General features: G+C 44.1%; 1 protein-coding gene across 2 annotated transcripts in view; it reads right to left on the bottom strand.

Moving 5' to 3' along the window:
* Positions 1 to 16,563, bottom strand: part of LOC115092303 (cohesin subunit SA-2-like) — a 360,840-nt gene that overhangs the window by 68,441 nt on the left and 275,836 nt on the right. For both annotated transcript variants that reach the window (XM_029603069.1, XM_029603070.1), the window contains 3 exons: positions 10,638 to 10,739; positions 411 to 544; positions 189 to 317 (listed from right to left, as the gene is read on the bottom strand). In XM_029603069.1, the coding sequence (XP_029458929.1) occupies positions 189 to 317; positions 411 to 544; positions 10,638 to 10,739 (365 nt within the window). The remainder of the gene's footprint in view (positions 1 to 188; positions 318 to 410; positions 545 to 10,637; positions 10,740 to 16,563) is intronic.

Genomic DNA, 16,563 nt, shown 5'->3' with positions numbered 1-16,563 from the left:
TATCTTCCTTCCACCAGGCCTCTGGAGATGCCAATCATGTCTACCTCTTCATTCAGTGCTATACACTCTAACACTCGAGTGCACATGCTAGGTAAGACCAATGGTTCAATATTACTTACATTTTTTTCGTTACTGAAATAAATTCTTAAATGTGCAATATGATGTAGAAAACCAGAAAGTGAACTTACATTAGTATTTTATCAGGTCTGAGAAGTTTACTGGAGAATTCACTGATGATGAACAGAAAGGATAAATTAGAAGGTGGAAGGTTCTTTTCAAATGCAGCTGCTTCTTTAAATGCAAACTCAATGCCTTCTCTAGAAGGAAGAAAGGAACAGGATCTTAATAAATAAAAATCCGTACAGGTCCTATAAGTTTGAGAAAAAAAAAACTAACAAAGTGCAACGTACTTGTGTATCATGGCTACTGATTCCCTGCATTTCACCTGGTCCAAGCCAAACGTGAGGGAGAAGCGGCGTGCGAGTTCTTTCATGTTATTAAAGGAAGAGACACTGCTGGGATCTTCCAGGTTCCTCTCAAACAGCTGCCAGGTCAGAAAGAGAAGCATTTGCTTATGTTTAGAGCACACAAATCATTGTTAGGTTTGGGTAAAACTTGTTTACATTTACCTATGAAAGATGGTCTGTGGCAGGCAAAAAAAGTACAGTATGGCAGAACTTGCATTTTCAAAGGTTTTAAAATAATAGGGAGACCCAAAGAAGTCTGTGGTGATAAATATTTCCATAAAAATGATGATACTTTTGTAAAGAACTTTTATACCAGGTCTATTTATTAAAGAGCAATAATGACTTTTTCATATGATGTTTTAGCGCAAAAAAAATGTATCACTATTCATTAAAGAGTAAATGCAATGAACTATCACAAAAGAAGATATATTCATCGAATATTTTTTCATCTGTAAATGATATGGTATAGAAATTTCAATGTAAATGAAGATTTATTGTGAAATTCAACATTCTAATGAAGCTGAGTATTGTGCAATATGCATAATAAGATGGTTTTGAAGGAAAATCACAAAATTAGGTATTCCAATGCAATTCATTGAGCAGACGCAAAGGGAAATAATGGGCACATTTTTAACAGCAGATGCAGGCTGGTATCACAGTCTGAACAAAGGCCTATAAAAGCATATAGATAAGAGGGATTTCTCTTGAAAAAATGCAGTGCTTTGAAACATAGGTGCTACAGTTGCATAAACTCAGGAAAGTGATGTATAAGAAAGAAACAGAGCAATTCAAAGAAAGTGGAAGATAGGCAACAGTAGCTGGTAAGGAGAAGGAGAGTACAAGGCCTCATGTTTTAAGTTCTAGAAGTACCTCATGAGAAGTTCCTGAGCAAAAAGTCCTTGAATGTGGAACTGAGGGAAATCTGTATCTTCTCACAGGCATAAGTCTTACCATACCAAACTCTTTAGCTCATTACATTCGCTAGCCTCTGGATATTTTTAACTATTGTGGCTGTAGTACGGGGACAGCAATGCCAACATACTCCTGATATCTTGACCAAGTGTTTCATGTCTTGAAATCCTACACTAGACATTACTTACATTTTCCTAATGACAGGATATCAAGGGGCACCTTGTCATACTACTCAACATGATGGGTAGTTTGTGCAATTTGATTGCACATGTTGCACTTGTGCCAACTCATTAAAGAAATGAAGCATGCCATAGTAGAAAGAATTAGCACTTCCTTAATATATAGGGTATCTGTGATGCCAACATGAAAATACCAGATATGGTAGCTAGGATTCCAGGGTGTTGTCATAATTCTCATATCCTGCATCACTCATCAGTCTTCCAAAATTTTGACTTGGCTACATTTGGGAATGTATACTAGGAGAGTAAGAGTTATGAGAAACAGACATCACACAATACAATACCAGTTAATAAAGCTAATTAGAGATTAAACAAAAAACAAAAGGGAGAAGAGCTATATTTAATTGGAGATCACAGTGAGTCTGCACAAGCTGTTCCTAAAGTCCTGTTGTAGTAGCTTTGAGAGACAGGCACAAGCCATAAGACAGTGAACTCAAAAGAGCCTGAGAAGGAAGCTAAAAAAGCATATGGGGATTTGATGGTTGTTGTGGGGAATATTCCTTGCTAAAACTGCTCTGGATTATCTGTTCTGTTTGGTGAGTGATTATTAAAAATGATTTCTCATTTCACCAGCCTTTCCTGTTTAGTGGTTTCTCTAAGAAAGCAATGTAAGAAGGTTTAGCAAGTGAGTTTAGTAGTACTAAGAAAAGAATGCAGAGTACGACAGACTTTGATAACAATATTGCACATGGTTCATTTCTATTTTCTTTACCAAGTGATGTTGGATATGGAGATTGACACTGGCTCTTCATTCCTGTAACTAATCCCAGGACTCCAGCAGTCAAACATATCTTCTTACTTTTTTTTTATCAAGTTGACATTTGGACTGTTGAAAAGTCTGTTCAGATAAGAAGTCTGGATAAATCTGGACATGAACTACAGTATTCCCCTATGAAAGCTGCATAATTTGTGAAGACTTGCTGCATTTTATATTCTGTAATACTGCACTAAGCTTAACATTCAAATCAGGTCCTTCCAATCCACCTGCTAGAGTGAGAGGGAATAAGGTCAGTGAGGAACCTATCACTTGCAAGTAATCACATGTGATCACCCACAACTTTATTAAATCTGACTTAATGTACATTGTGCACAAATGTACAATTGAGTAATTGTATAACAGCACGCATACATTTTAAGTCAAATATGCACATAAGTTGCACCAGTTTTCAAAGGGAAAGCACACACATAACGTTCTCTTTGAAAATTATTCCACTCAAATTATCTGCACATAATTATACCTGCTTAATGTTGTGTGCAGATTTTTTTTCTGGGAAAATTACACATATACATTTGAAAAAACAAAAGTATACGTATAAGTGCAAAACCTTCCCCAGCTCCGTCTCCAAACATGTTGGGTAAACTTATGTGCATTATAAGGACATAAGTTTATCCGCATATTGAGCAGGCATTTTTATAACAGACATTTGAGGGTAAAGCACTGTTTTACCCATGGAAATGCCTTTGAAGATCATTTTCTTAGCAGGAGCAGTGCAAGGGCCCTAAGCAAACCTTATAGCCTTGTGTCAGACCCCGCCCAGGTCCTCCCCACACACAATTAAAAATGTTGTATTTATAATAACTGACTTTTATATGAAAAAGGACATTTAAAGGAATGTCTTCTAAGGTAAAAATAAATATCCCTTACAGAGTTCGATAGGGTTTTTCCTTTTGAATTACTGTATGGGAGGAGGCTGAGATGAATCTTGGACTTAGCTTTGGAAACTTGGGAGGACGAAGGGAACCCCGGGCAGAACCTCTTGGACTACATTCTCTGACTGCAGGATTGCCTAAAAAAATACCTGAGGAGGTGGCCCGCCTATGCTTAGAGAAGACTCAGGCTCAGGCTCCCCAAGCCCAAGCTTATAATCGCCCCACAGTCTAAAGAGTATTCCAGCCAGGGGAACCACATCCTCGTCCTCCTCCCCTCTTCGGAAAGCAAGCTATTAGCCCAACAGGGCTGATGGATTATAAAATGAAAGAAAACTCAGATCTACCATGTACATTTTCTGAAGAAGTGGGATCCACAGGTGTGTGGAGTGGTACAAAAAGAAGAATTTGGTCCAGATGTCAGACCTGAAGTGAACCAAACCCAGATTCTTTTCAGAGAGCAGAAGTCCACCACACAGACAGCTAACAAAGCAACTGGTGAAGCAAAACAAGTAGATCTTCTCAAACCTACCAGGTCATACCCACCTGGTGCAGCATGACATCATATTGCCTCCTGGAGTTGTTGTGCGGCAATGATCCTATCAGATGCACGAGGCCAGGTACCACGTCATTGAGACTGAAGGGAAGGAAATGTTATGGCTCCAAGTTATAGAATAGTCTAACAGTGATTGGTCCTTACCCTTAATGCTGGTGTCGAAGCCAGGTGGGAGCATAAGGTTCTGCACTGACTTTAAAAAGGTCAACGATGTCTCATAACTTGCAGCATACCCAATGCCTTGAGTGGATGAGCTGATTGAGTATCTGGGATCAGCCCACTTCATCTCTATTCTGGACCTTACAAAAGCTATTTGCAGGTGCCTCTCAAGCCAGCGGCGAAGGAGAAGACTATGTTCTCAACACTAGAAGAACTTTTCCAATTCACCGTCCTCCCTTTAGGACTCCCTGACACCCTCGCAATGTTTCAGTGCTTGGTTGACTGCCTGCTCCATCCACTGAAGGGTATGTAGCCATCTACTTGGATGACATTATGGTGTACAGCCCATATTGGAAGACACACCTAAGCCAACTCCAGGCAGTGTTAGCCAGTCTGAGGAAAACAGGAGTGATGGCCAACATTTGTACTTGGACTGGTGCTTTTCAATATATATACATAAATGATCTGGAAAGGAATATGACGAGTGAGGTTATCAAATTTGTGGATGATACAAAATTATTCAAAGTAGTTAAATCACAAGCAGACTGTGATACATTACGGAGGACCTTGCAAGACTGGAAGATTGGGCATCCAAATGGCAGATGAAATTTAATTTGGACAAGTGCAAGGTGTTGCATATAGGGAAAAATAACTGTTGCTGTAGTTACATGATGTTAGGTTCTATATTAGGAGCTACCACCCAGGAAAAAGATCTAGGCATCATAGTGGAAAATACTTTAAAATCGTCAGCTCAGTGTGCTGCAGCAGTCAAAAAAGCAAACAGAATGTTAGGAATTATTAGGAAGGGAATGGTTAATAAAACGGAAAATGTCATAATGCCTCTATATCGCTCCATGGTGAGACCACACCTTGAATACTGTGTACAATTCTGGTCGCCACATCTAAGAAAAGATATAGTTGCGATAGAGAAGGTACAGAGAAGGGCAACCAAAATGATAAAGGGGATGGAACAGCTCCCCTATGAGGAAAGGCTGAAGAGGTTAGGGCTGTTCAGCTTGGAGAAGAGACGGCTGAGGGGGGATATGATAGAGGTCTTTAAGATCATGAGAGGTCTTGAACGAGTAAATGTGACTCGGTTATTTACACTTTCGAATAATAGAAGGACTAGGGGGCATTCCATGAAGTTAGCAAGTAGCACATTTAAGACTAATCGGAGAAAATTCTTTTTCACTCAACGCACAATAAAGCTCTGGAATTTGTTGCCAGAGGATGTGGTTAGTGCAGTTAGTGTAGCTGGGTTCAAAAAAGGTTTGGATAAGTTCTTGGAGGAGAAGTCCATTAACGGCTATTAATCAATTTTACTTAGGGAATAGCCACTGCTATTAATTGCATCAGTAGCATGGGATCTTCTTAGTGTTTGGATAATTGCCAGGTTCTTGTGGCCTGGTTTGGCCTCTGTTGGAAACAGGATGCTGGGCTTGATGGACCCTTGGTCTGACCCAGCATGGCAATTTCTTATGTTCTTAAGAATTGCTTGCTAGGAGGGCAAGAAGTCCAGTATCTTGGCTACACCCTGGGGAAGGTCAAAGTCCATCTGCAGACCCGGAAAAAAGCAATCACCCGGGTGCAAGTACCACAAACATAAGCGAAAGTGAGAGCATTCCTAGGCCTACAGGGTTCTATAGAAGGTTTATCCCCAGTTATTCAGAGAAGGCAAAGCCTCTCACAAGGCTACTGTTGAAGAAAGCACCAGAGAAGGTCCAGCAGTCAGTTGAAGCAGAAAAGGCCTTCCGGGCTCTGAAAGAGGCATTATGCTCTGAACTAGTCCTGATAAGTCCTGATTTCATCAAACCCTTCACAATGCAGACTGATACCTCAGAAGGAGGCTTCGGAGCAAACTTAGTCCAAGAGAAGGATGGCCAAGAACATCCTGTGAAATATATTAGCTGGAATCTGATGACACGAGAAAGGCGTTACTCAACAGTCAAGGAGGAGGCCTTGTGCTACTACCTGCTGGGATGGCAGTTTGCTCTCATAAAGGACCACCAACCTCTCCTACGGATAAATAGAAATAAGGAGTCCAATGCGAGGGGTGATGAAATGGTTCCTGGCCCTACAGCCCTTTAACTATAAAATACGACATAGGGCATGCAGGGAAAACATCAATGCAGATTTCCTGTATAGAGAGGTGTCCCTTGTACAGGCAGGCGCTCATCCTGCCAAGGCTGAGCTGAGGGGGAGAGTATGTGGGAGTCTATAGGAAACTTCCTCAGACTACCTTAAGGGACCAGGCACTATCTCACCCGGTCCTCCTTAAGTTCCAGACCCACAAGGAACCCTGGATGAAGGGAGGAGCCCTTCACCAGAGTATAAGAACTCAGGGACTAGAAGGGTTAGATAGGCCCCCAGATGCACGCAGGAACCCAATCTGCGCCAAGATCTGCTATGTTTTGTCTGTGTACTAACTGAGCTGTATAGTGAGTTGTATCATTTGTTTAATTTTTGCTTTTCACTGTAAATAAATTGCACATAAGGAAAGAGGCAGAGTCTACCTCCTTATTCCTTCTGGCTTTTTCTTAAGCCGCTATCGGCCAAGTTATCACAGCGCCATGCAACTGGGAGCCAATGAAAGTCCATCAAAAGAGGTGTAATGTGCGCTTTCCTGCCCAAACTTGAAATAAGACGGTCTGCAGAGTTCTGCAGGACTTGTAGTGCACGAAGCATAGTAGCTGGCAAGCCAATATAAACAGCATTACAATAGTCTAGACAGAGCAAGATCAATGTCTGAATCACAGAGCAATATTGTGCGTGGCCCAGCAAATGCTTAAGTGGGTTTAAGAGTCAGAGTTTGTAATAACAAGTCTTTTGGGGCTTTTTAGGCCACTTAATTGAGGATTTCTATTATTCTAAATTATTCTGAGACTAGAAGACTGGGAAACTAAATGACAGATGAAATTTAAAGTGGAAAACCAAGATGTGATGCACATAGGGAAAAATAATCCCAACCAGAGGTAAACAACATCCCTCCCCAACACTTTCTGAAATCTTATCTAGGTGGCAGGCAAGTTATTAAGCGATTGTCATACCTATCAGCCATCTACGTTCCTAATTTTTTTTTAATTTAAATTTTTATATTCTGCTTTTTGCACTTTTCAGCACTTCAAAGCAGATTACATTAGGAGAGCTTATGATCTAAATTTGTACCTGAGGCAATGGAGGGTAAAGTGACTTGCCCAAGGTCACAAGGAGCGACAGTGGGGCTTGAGCCCTGGTCTCCTGGGTCACAGCCCACTGCTCTAACCACTAGGCTACTCCCAATGATCAAATCACTAACTACAGTAGCCATCCTAACCCTTCCCTCCTGCCTCGTTCTAGGTGCAAGTTTAAGTTTTTCTGTTACCTGATTGGGGCTGCAATGTTCCCCTGTCAGACTGCCACAGAAGGCACAGCAGAACTGATCCCTTCACCTCACAATACCATCACAGAAGGCTCTGTTGGACTGATCCCCTCACTCCCCTCTTCACAGGACCACCAGGCCACCTGAACCCCTCCCATGGCCTCCTCCCTATCCCCGTCTACCCCATTCACAGCTCTGTAGCTAGGGATGAATTGTAGGAAAAAACAGCCACATGCTTCAACAGCTCCAAAAACATGCCAAGCCAATCTTTGAGAGGTATGTCATATGACTTAGAAGCAGAAATGAGCCAAAATATCTCCAACATAAATTTCACATTTTACCTGAATAATTAAATACAGCATACCCTAGCCCAGGGATGAGCAAACTGATCTGCAGTCCCCCTTCCATTTAAATTGTTTGATCCTTCTCCCCTAAGTTTGGTTAAATTTCATATATATCTACATCTATATCTATCTATTCATCCTGAATTCCTGGCCTGATGTTAAAGTCTCTTGCCAACCAATCAGCTCTTGAACCAGCAACCAAGCAATGAGACAGCCACACTGCAAGCCAGTGGCTCAGACACAGACACATATTTTGTTGTGCTGCTTCTCATGTGCTCACTCTCAGAGTGCTCCAGCACTGCCACATCATTATGTAAAGTTCTTGATTTCTTCCAGACCTTCTTCGTTCTACAGCAGCCCCTTTTTCTTTTCCCATTCCCATGCTCCAGAAGACTCCCTAGTTCCGCAGCCAGAGCTCAGCCCAGCCACTTCAGATAGAAGCCTCACTTCTTCCTGGCTCATGTCCCTCCCTTGCTGTGACCTCAGCTTGCCTCCACTTCTCCGGCCCCTCTTCCCCTCCACTCCAGCACATTCCCATTGACTAGCTAACAGTCTGCTGCTTTTATAGCTCTTCAGATTTTGCTCTGCAGGATAGAAGAGACCAGAAGTGATTCATGCTACCAGCTTCCTTCAGAGTGCCTTCCACCCCACCCAAATGATCCCTGCTCTTCGGGGGCAAAGAATAAATGAGTTAGAATGGGAGGAGGAGGAAGAAGGGCAAAACTCCACCCTACCCCACCGACTGACATAGATTAACGGCAGTGGGCACACTTTATCTCTCCCCCTGACCTCAGCACTTGCTCCATTCCCCTTCATCACCACTCTAGTGCTGGCCTTAGAAATATAGAAATACACCTTCTCTAGATATAGAAATGCTGCATCTACAGTATAAAAGACATTTTTTCATTTTCTATCAATCAAGTGTCCCTGAATCACACATCACTGGCAGAACTGAGCCAAAATATCTCCAACAAAAATTTCTAAATAACCAAGAAGGAAAGCTCATCCCTAGACTAAGCATACCTTGGCTTGCCATTAGCTATATCGCAACATTACAAGAAAAATTCCTAGGAACCCTATATTCAGTCAAGAAAGCCATAGTCAGTTCTAGCCACCCAATAGACAGAATTGCATCAACAGTTTTAGAAAATGGAAACAAGATTTTATTCAGATGATTTTTAACACCTTATAGATTACATAAAATATATCCATAGGTGTCAGTTAACTGTTGGAGACAAATCGAGGTCAATGTTTAGTAAGCAGCCCAGCAGCAAAGTTGCCTGGGTAAAGTTACCTGGATAACTTTAGCCAAATATTAAGCGGAATAAATTCCTTACTGAATATACTTAACTACATTTACCTGGTAAAGTTAACCTAGCACTTAGCCGGCTTATTGAATTTTTAAATTCAGTGGCCACACAGCCCTGATCCTTCCTGCTGCCCCCCCCCCCCCATACATTTTATTATACTGTCTGAGTACCCCTGATCCCTCCCGCTGCCTCCCATATATTTTAATATACTGTCTGAGTAGCCCCGATCCCACAAATAAGTTCTAATGTACCGGTGAAGCAGCCCCGATCCCTCCCCCCAATTTAACCCGCAATCTGAACCTCCCAACAGTGTTCAGCTAAGCTAGCAGGAGAAGGAGAAGTTTTGTCCTTCTCCCACTGGCTACAGTATTTAATGCTCATATGGCTGACAGCTGTACCAGCATTTAATATGCATTTAGTCACGTTACACCCCAGAGCACAAATTATCCTGCCCCTTTTTTATCTAGCTAAATTGTAGGCATGTAATGACTTACATGGCTAAGACATAACCATTCAGCTTAGAAAGATATTAAAAACACAGGGTTTAAAAGGCTAAGTCTTGAACTTAGCTGGACAAGCCCTTTTGAATATTGACCTCAGACAGAATATAGAGTCCATAAAGTGTAAATAGAAATATGCAGACAAAAACTGAACTGGAAATTGCAACAAGCCAGATGCTGTATGCAGTGCAACAATTTTCAAACACCAAAGGAGATGCAAAAGAATTGGCTGAATCCCAAGTTCTGGAAGCATAGTGATCTGCTGGGCCTGAGGCAGTGTTCACTCCAGCTTCTTCCTTTCAGACAGCAGAAGAGAGGAGCCCTCTGCTCCAGGCAGCAAGTGGGGTGAAGGGTAGACAGGATGGGGATGGCTGAAGCAGGGAGCTAGATTGACTCTTCTTTGCTATCCTGTCAGTCACAGCCATGCCCCCTTCCTTCCTGTCCTTCAGTTCTCTTACCTGCAGGCAGGTAAGCAGAGGCAGTGCAGGGAGGAGTAGAGAAAAGCCTCTGCTCCCGGTTTCCACTGCAATCAACAGCACTGTGAATTCAGGAGGGAAGGGGCTAGAGCGGGAAGCAGAACAGCTTTTCTCTGGTTTATTCTGCTGTGTGCTCCCTACTCCAGCCCAGATCCTTCTATCCTCTGCAGTAGTGCTTAGATGCTATGGGGATAGGCGGACAAGAGCTGCGTTTTGCACATGAAAGAGCTGCATGTAGGCCCCAAACCACAGGTTGTCCACTCTTGCCACAGGAGAACTCTGTAGTGTTGCATCCCTGACTTCTGTGTCTCTTAGCAGTAAATGTTTATTGACTGATCCTGTTTTCGCTTTGCAGCTGCAGTTTGGGTGGATGTCATTTTTTGCCTCTAAGTACCTGCTTCTCATACAGCCAGCAGCCATAGGTTGGTGTTACGGCTGCAGATGTGTTGCCCATTATTGGTATAACTCATATCATGCTACACAGTTTGTACAATGTTGATATGCACTGTGTCTTTCACCAGCCAGTGACTAAAATTCACCAAAATATTAAAGAAAAGAAAACTATAAGTTTTAAATTAGTGCATTTATTTATTTATTTTAGCCATGCAAAAGTTGTGTGACCTTTCTGATGCTTTTGCAGTAGTGAACCACTTATGACATTACTCTTACCTGCTGCAAACACAGAATCAGGATCTTGGCACTCTCAATTCTGTTGTACTGTCGTGTCCTATTCAGGGTTTCTTTAATGATGTCTCCAAAGTCAGTATAGCTCTGTTATTGCAAAGAATCAGTTTTATCATTATTACAATGCTGATGATACTACAGACTTTGAACTCTTAACTATGCTACAAATACAGGGGCGGATTTTCAGAGCCCTGCTCGCCTAAATCCGCCCAAAACCGGGCGGATTTAGGCGAGCAGGGCCCTGCGCGCTGGTGAGCCTATTTTACATAGGCCTACCGGCGCGCGCAGAGCCCCGGGACTCGCGTAAGTCCCGGGGTTTTCGGAGGGGGGTGTGTCGGGGGGCGGGACCGAGCGCAGCGGCGTTTTCGGGGCGTGTCGGGAGCGTTCCGGGGGTGGGCTCGGGGGCGTGGCTACGGCCCGGGGCGGTCCGGGGGCGTGGCCGCGCCCTCCGGACCTGCCCCCAGGTCGCGTCCCGGCGCGCTAGCGGCCCGCTGGCGCGCGGTGGTTTACTTCTCCCTCCGGGAGGCGTAAATCCCCCGACAAAGGTAAGGATGGGGTTTAGACAGGGCCGGGCAGGTGGGTTAGGTAGAGGAAGGGAGGGGAAGGTGAGGGGAGGGCGTTAGAGGATTCCCTCCGAGGCCGCTCCGATTTCGGAGCGGCCTTGGAGGGAACGGGGGTAGGCTGCGCGGCTCGGCGCGCGCCAGCTATACAAAATAGATAGCCTTGCGCGCACCAATCCCGGATTTTAGCGGATACGCGCGGCTCCGCGCGTATCTACTAAAATCCAGCGTACTTTTGTTGGCGCCTGGAGCGCCAACAAAAGTACGCCTATTCGCGGTATTTGAAAATCTACCCCACAGTGAAGTGTAAAAGTGAAGACTATGTTAGATTAGCTGAAATTACTCAATGAAATATTGAACAAGCTCTAACATTTGAAGTTTTATATTCTTTAATAGCAAACACTAGCAAAGTAAAGTATAATCAACAAGATATGGCAAAACTAAATGGGAAATTTCCTATCTACTAATTATATTTCTCTGAGGTTATCATCCCATTCAGTACACGGAGATAGAACAACTTTCAGCAAAAGGAGCCCTCTCCTATATTTATTATTTATATTTCACAGCTCTCTAAAGGTGCTCGAGGCAATTTACACTATCCACAAGTAAAATCTATCAAAACAAAATATAATATGATATTATTTTTTACAATAACTTCATAACAATCTTCACTGTTCATCCCCATAGATACATATGATATCTGAAATTCAAGACAATACCCTGGTGTAATGGTCACCAAGATCCCTTTAAGAAGCAGATAGCCTCAGAAGGGCTGTGCCAAAGGCCACGCAGTTCAATAAGATTTCTCAGCTTGGTTTACAAAATACCCCTGAGAGCGCCTACATCAGCTCTTGACCCAATTCCTTCAAAGCTTGTTATGGAAGATGATGATGGGATGATGTTGCAAGGCGCTGAATATGGATGGAATCCACCTATTGAAGAAGGGGGTGCAGTGTCTTTCAACACAGACTGGCAAACCTACTATGGAGGGCTGGAATCATCCAGGATGATTCCTAAGATAAGTAAAGCCAATTATTTATATAGAAAGGGCATCTGAAAAGCATTGTACACTAATCTTTATAATATATATATTTACATTTATTAAAATTCATGAATCCCCTAACACTTAAAAGGTCTAGGAGTCACGTGGGGCGATGTGCTAGGGTAGACGTGCTCTCCCTTAGCTCCGGGTGCCGCGCCTCTGCATCTACCGGCATCGGACACCAGTTGAATAGAATCTACTCACAAGTGGCTGGACTCCCTTCTGTACATGTCGATTGTTCACTTTATGAACAAATCATCGCCGGTAATGGCCTCCAGAGGAGGAAAGAGGGACAAGGATAAAGGCAAGCCGAAGCTCGTGGATCCCAAAATGGCGACGGGAGCCGGCGATCCGGGGCCCGCCGGAGGCTTACCTCTAACAGTGGATGTCCTACAACAAACATTAGAGGCTACCTTGGACACGAAATTGGCTGGCATTGTCCAACAACTTCAAGAGGTAAAATCGGCATTGTTGGACTTAAACCCACGCATTGATCAGTTAGAAGGGAGGGTCGGAGATATAGAAGATCGAGTAAACAAGATGGAGGGGGCCGTCAGTTCGCATACTGCTGCAGTGCAAACCTGCCAGGAAAAGCTGGACGATTTGGAGAACCGGCTTCGCCGAGATAATCTCCGTTTTCTCGGCTTACCAGAGTCTCTAGACGAAAACGGTCTGGGGGGCTTCCTAGAATCGTGGTTACCGGGAGCAGTCGGACTCGCCGATCTAGAGGGAGAGCTGAAAATTGAACGGGCGCACCGTTTGGGGGTCCGCAGGCAGTCCGATGTGCGGCCCCGGATCGCCATTACAAAAATTTTAAACTCAGCGATCAAACAGCGAATCTGGCTGGCCTACCGGAAGAGTCCAGATGTTTTGTACCAAGGACACAAAATAAGAATCACCCAAGACTGCTCAGTCCTCGTATCACAACAAAGGAAAACATTTTCACCGATATGCTCCAAACTATTCGAGAAAAAAATTAAATTTGCGCTTCAATACCCCGCAGTGCTTAAGGTTTGGCGAGACGGCAAACAGCACAGCTTTGCGGAGCCAGTGGCAGCGCAGCAGTTCCTGCAAGGAGCTAGTGACTGACAACGGTTTCCATCTTGCGGAGGGGGGCAACTTACTAAGCAGTGAACAGAAGCACCAAAACCGGACGGACGTCCGACCTACTGCAGCACAGATCAACACTCACTCAGCGCTTCTAACACACCTTTCTGTGTTACTAAAAGTTTCCTGATAGCGGTTTCTAGTGTTTTGAGGTTTTGAGGACTGGGCTTTGATTGGAGCAGTTGGTCTGCCCGCAAAAGGCACTGTTTTTTCCGATGACCGGACAGTACATTACGGGGACGGTGCTGTAATTTAAGGCCCAAACAAGGCGCGGCCTGGATATACTGGACAGGGGCATCCCGACCCAAAGAGCGCAAAATTCTGTTCTCAAGGGAAGGTCTGGCGTGCAGCTTTGGAAGATGCGGCCCAGTCACAGAGACATTTGGAGTTTCATTCCTTTTGTTGTTACTCAGACATTATTTTTGGACGTTTATTTTCTAAATAACATATTCGTTACAAATTTATAGATTCCTATGGAGGTATGCAGAGGCGGGGCACCTGCCCGCTCTGAGAGCGTAGACTCATCCTTCTCTCCCGGAGGAGCCGGGAGGCAAGACACCTCTCAATCAGGTTTAGGGATTTGGGATTGTTGAGAATGGAGGGGGAGGGGATGGGGGAACAGAAGGGAAGGGGGCAGGGGGATAGGGCTTTGGGGGGGGACAGCGGAGAGAGCTCAGCAGGGGGCTGGGAGGGATATGGGTGGGAAACAAAGGTGTTTCTTCTCTTTTCCTGGGGGCGAAATGGTGACAAACCGGGGCTTAGACACTCTGCTCAAAAGAAGTGGAGACCGGGCCTAAGAGGCGCAGGGGGGGAGGGTCAGGCTGGGAGCCCTCCTCCCATTTTCCTTGGAGATACACTATATGTTAGATTTCTGAATTTCCTGTGCTATAAGAAATGTTGAATTTGGTCTCATGGAATGTTAATGGGTTAGGCACCCCAATTAAGAGACGTAAAGTCCTAAATCTTCTTAAACGACTTCACGCAGACGTCGTGTGTCTCCAAGAGACCCATCTTACAGCGTTAGAAAGTTGTAAACTTCGACGGGAATGGGTCGGAAGATGTGAGTATGCAGAAGCATGCCGCCGTAAAGGGGGAGTAGCTATCTTAATTAATAAAGCGACAAATCTACAGGTGACTCAAACCCTTCCTGACACGGCAGGCCGATATCTAATACTGTTGGGGGTCTGGGACGGCAAACCAGTCACAATTTGTTCGGTATATGCCCCTAATCTCTACTCGCATAAATTTTTTGTGGACTTAAGTAACCTCCTTCAGATACATGCTCAGGGCACACTGTATGTGGCAGGAGACTTTAACATAGTGCATGATCCCTCACTAGACAAGAGTGCACCTACACCCGCTCCTCTGGGGCACAGGAAAAGAGGAGTGTCCTATCTTTGTCAGCAACTAGATTTGCTCGATGTGTGGCGGACACTCCATCCCACGGAGCGGGACTATACACACATATCTAAGGCCCATGGCACGCACTCGAGAATTGATTACATCCTAGTTTCACAGAGTGGGTTTTTTGACGTGAGGAGGGCCAACATAGAAGCACCCTCAGTCTCAGACCATACCCCAGTATCAGTGGTGCTGAGTTCCCAACCCACTGACCATAGCACACGAATTTGGCGATTCCCTGCCTTCCTAAAAGATGACTGTCAATTCCAACAGTTTCTTAAGGGGAAATGGAAAGAATATGCTCGCCATAATAGCTTACACACAGACACGCCGCATCTTTACTGGGAGGCGGCGAAGGCGGTTATTAGGGGAGAAATAATTTCTTATGTCCATGCTCGAAACAAACAAATTAATCATACGATTCTACAACTAGAATCCCTCTTGAAAGACAGAAAACAGGCCCTATTGCTCCAAAATACAGACAAAGCTAGAGAGGCCTATTATAGTGTTCTGGGTCGTCTCAACACCCTTTTAGATAAAAGGGCCCAGTCGTATGAATGGAGGAGGCAGCGAGACTTTTTTCGGTTTGGGAATCGACCGGGCCGCCTACTGGCGAACCTGTCTAGAACCCAGCGCCCCAAATCCTTTGTAGCGAGTTTAATCACTTCGGCGGGGGTGGCCACTGCTAATGCAAAAGAAGTGAGTGAGGTGTTCCGACAATTTTATAGTCTCCTTTATGCTTCAGAGGCATTGGGGGAACAGGCGGCGGAGGAGACTTTCTTTCAGGACCTTCCTATACCGACCCTCAATGCTTCCCAGCGGGTCTTCCTGAACCGCCCCTTACAAGAATACGAGATAGAACAAGCTATACACGCAGCGAGCGCCGGAAAATCCCCAGGCCCAGACGGCCTCTCTTATGAGTTTTACAAAATAATGTCGTCTTTTGTTCTTGCTCCCCTTGCAAAATATTACGAAGCGGGATTAACCACTGGTGCCTTCCCTACAACCTTCAATGAAGCGCATGTCATCGTTTTACCTAAACCTGGGAAGGACCCTACTAACCCGGCCTCGTACAGACCCATATCACTACTAAACTGCGATTATAAAATATTGGCTAAGATTCTTGCCGAACGGTTGAACGTTTTTTTACCCCGACTGATTTCCCCGAGCCAAGCGGGCTTTGTTAAGGGCCGTAAGCCAAATGCAAAACTAAAAGGAGATATTAATACAGGCAACTAACCTTTTCAAAAGAAAGTAAATAAAGGAAAGATGCCGCTATGATTTTCTAAAGAAGTAGCTGAAAAGGTAAGGGGGAAAAGGTTAGCAGTCATAAATTACAATAGATCACAGAATGTGGAAGACAGACAACAATATCTGGAACAGCTAAGAGAAGCTGGGAAAACAGGAATGTAAAAATTCAAATGGAAGAAAAAATAGCAAATACGGAATTCAGGGGACAAGACTTTTTAAAGATATGTTAGTAATACAAGGAAGTGCAAAAGTGGCATTGAGAGGCTCAGAGGTAAAGGGGAGGAATATGTAAGAAGCTGATGAGGAAAAGCAAAATTGCTTAACAAATACTTCTGTTCAGTGTTCACTGTGGAAAGACATGGAGCAGTGAGGTAAAACTCAAATTGATTTTCAGAACAGTGTTCAAGAGGAGATAACTAAACTTAAAGTAGATAAGGTTATGGGCCAGATGGGATACACCAGAGGGTATTAAGGGAACTTAGAGAAATCCTGGTAGCTCTATTGGCTGACTTTTCAATGTTTCTTGGGTCGGGAGTAGTTCTATAGGACT

The sequence above is a fragment of the Rhinatrema bivittatum genome, chromosome 5 (genome assembly GCF_901001135.1).
Source record: "Rhinatrema bivittatum chromosome 5, aRhiBiv1.1, whole genome shotgun sequence".
Lineage (NCBI taxonomy): Eukaryota > Metazoa > Chordata > Amphibia > Gymnophiona > Rhinatrematidae > Rhinatrema > Rhinatrema bivittatum.
The sequence above is the reverse complement of the archived record's forward strand: the minus strand, read 5'-3'. Positions and strand labels throughout refer to the sequence as shown.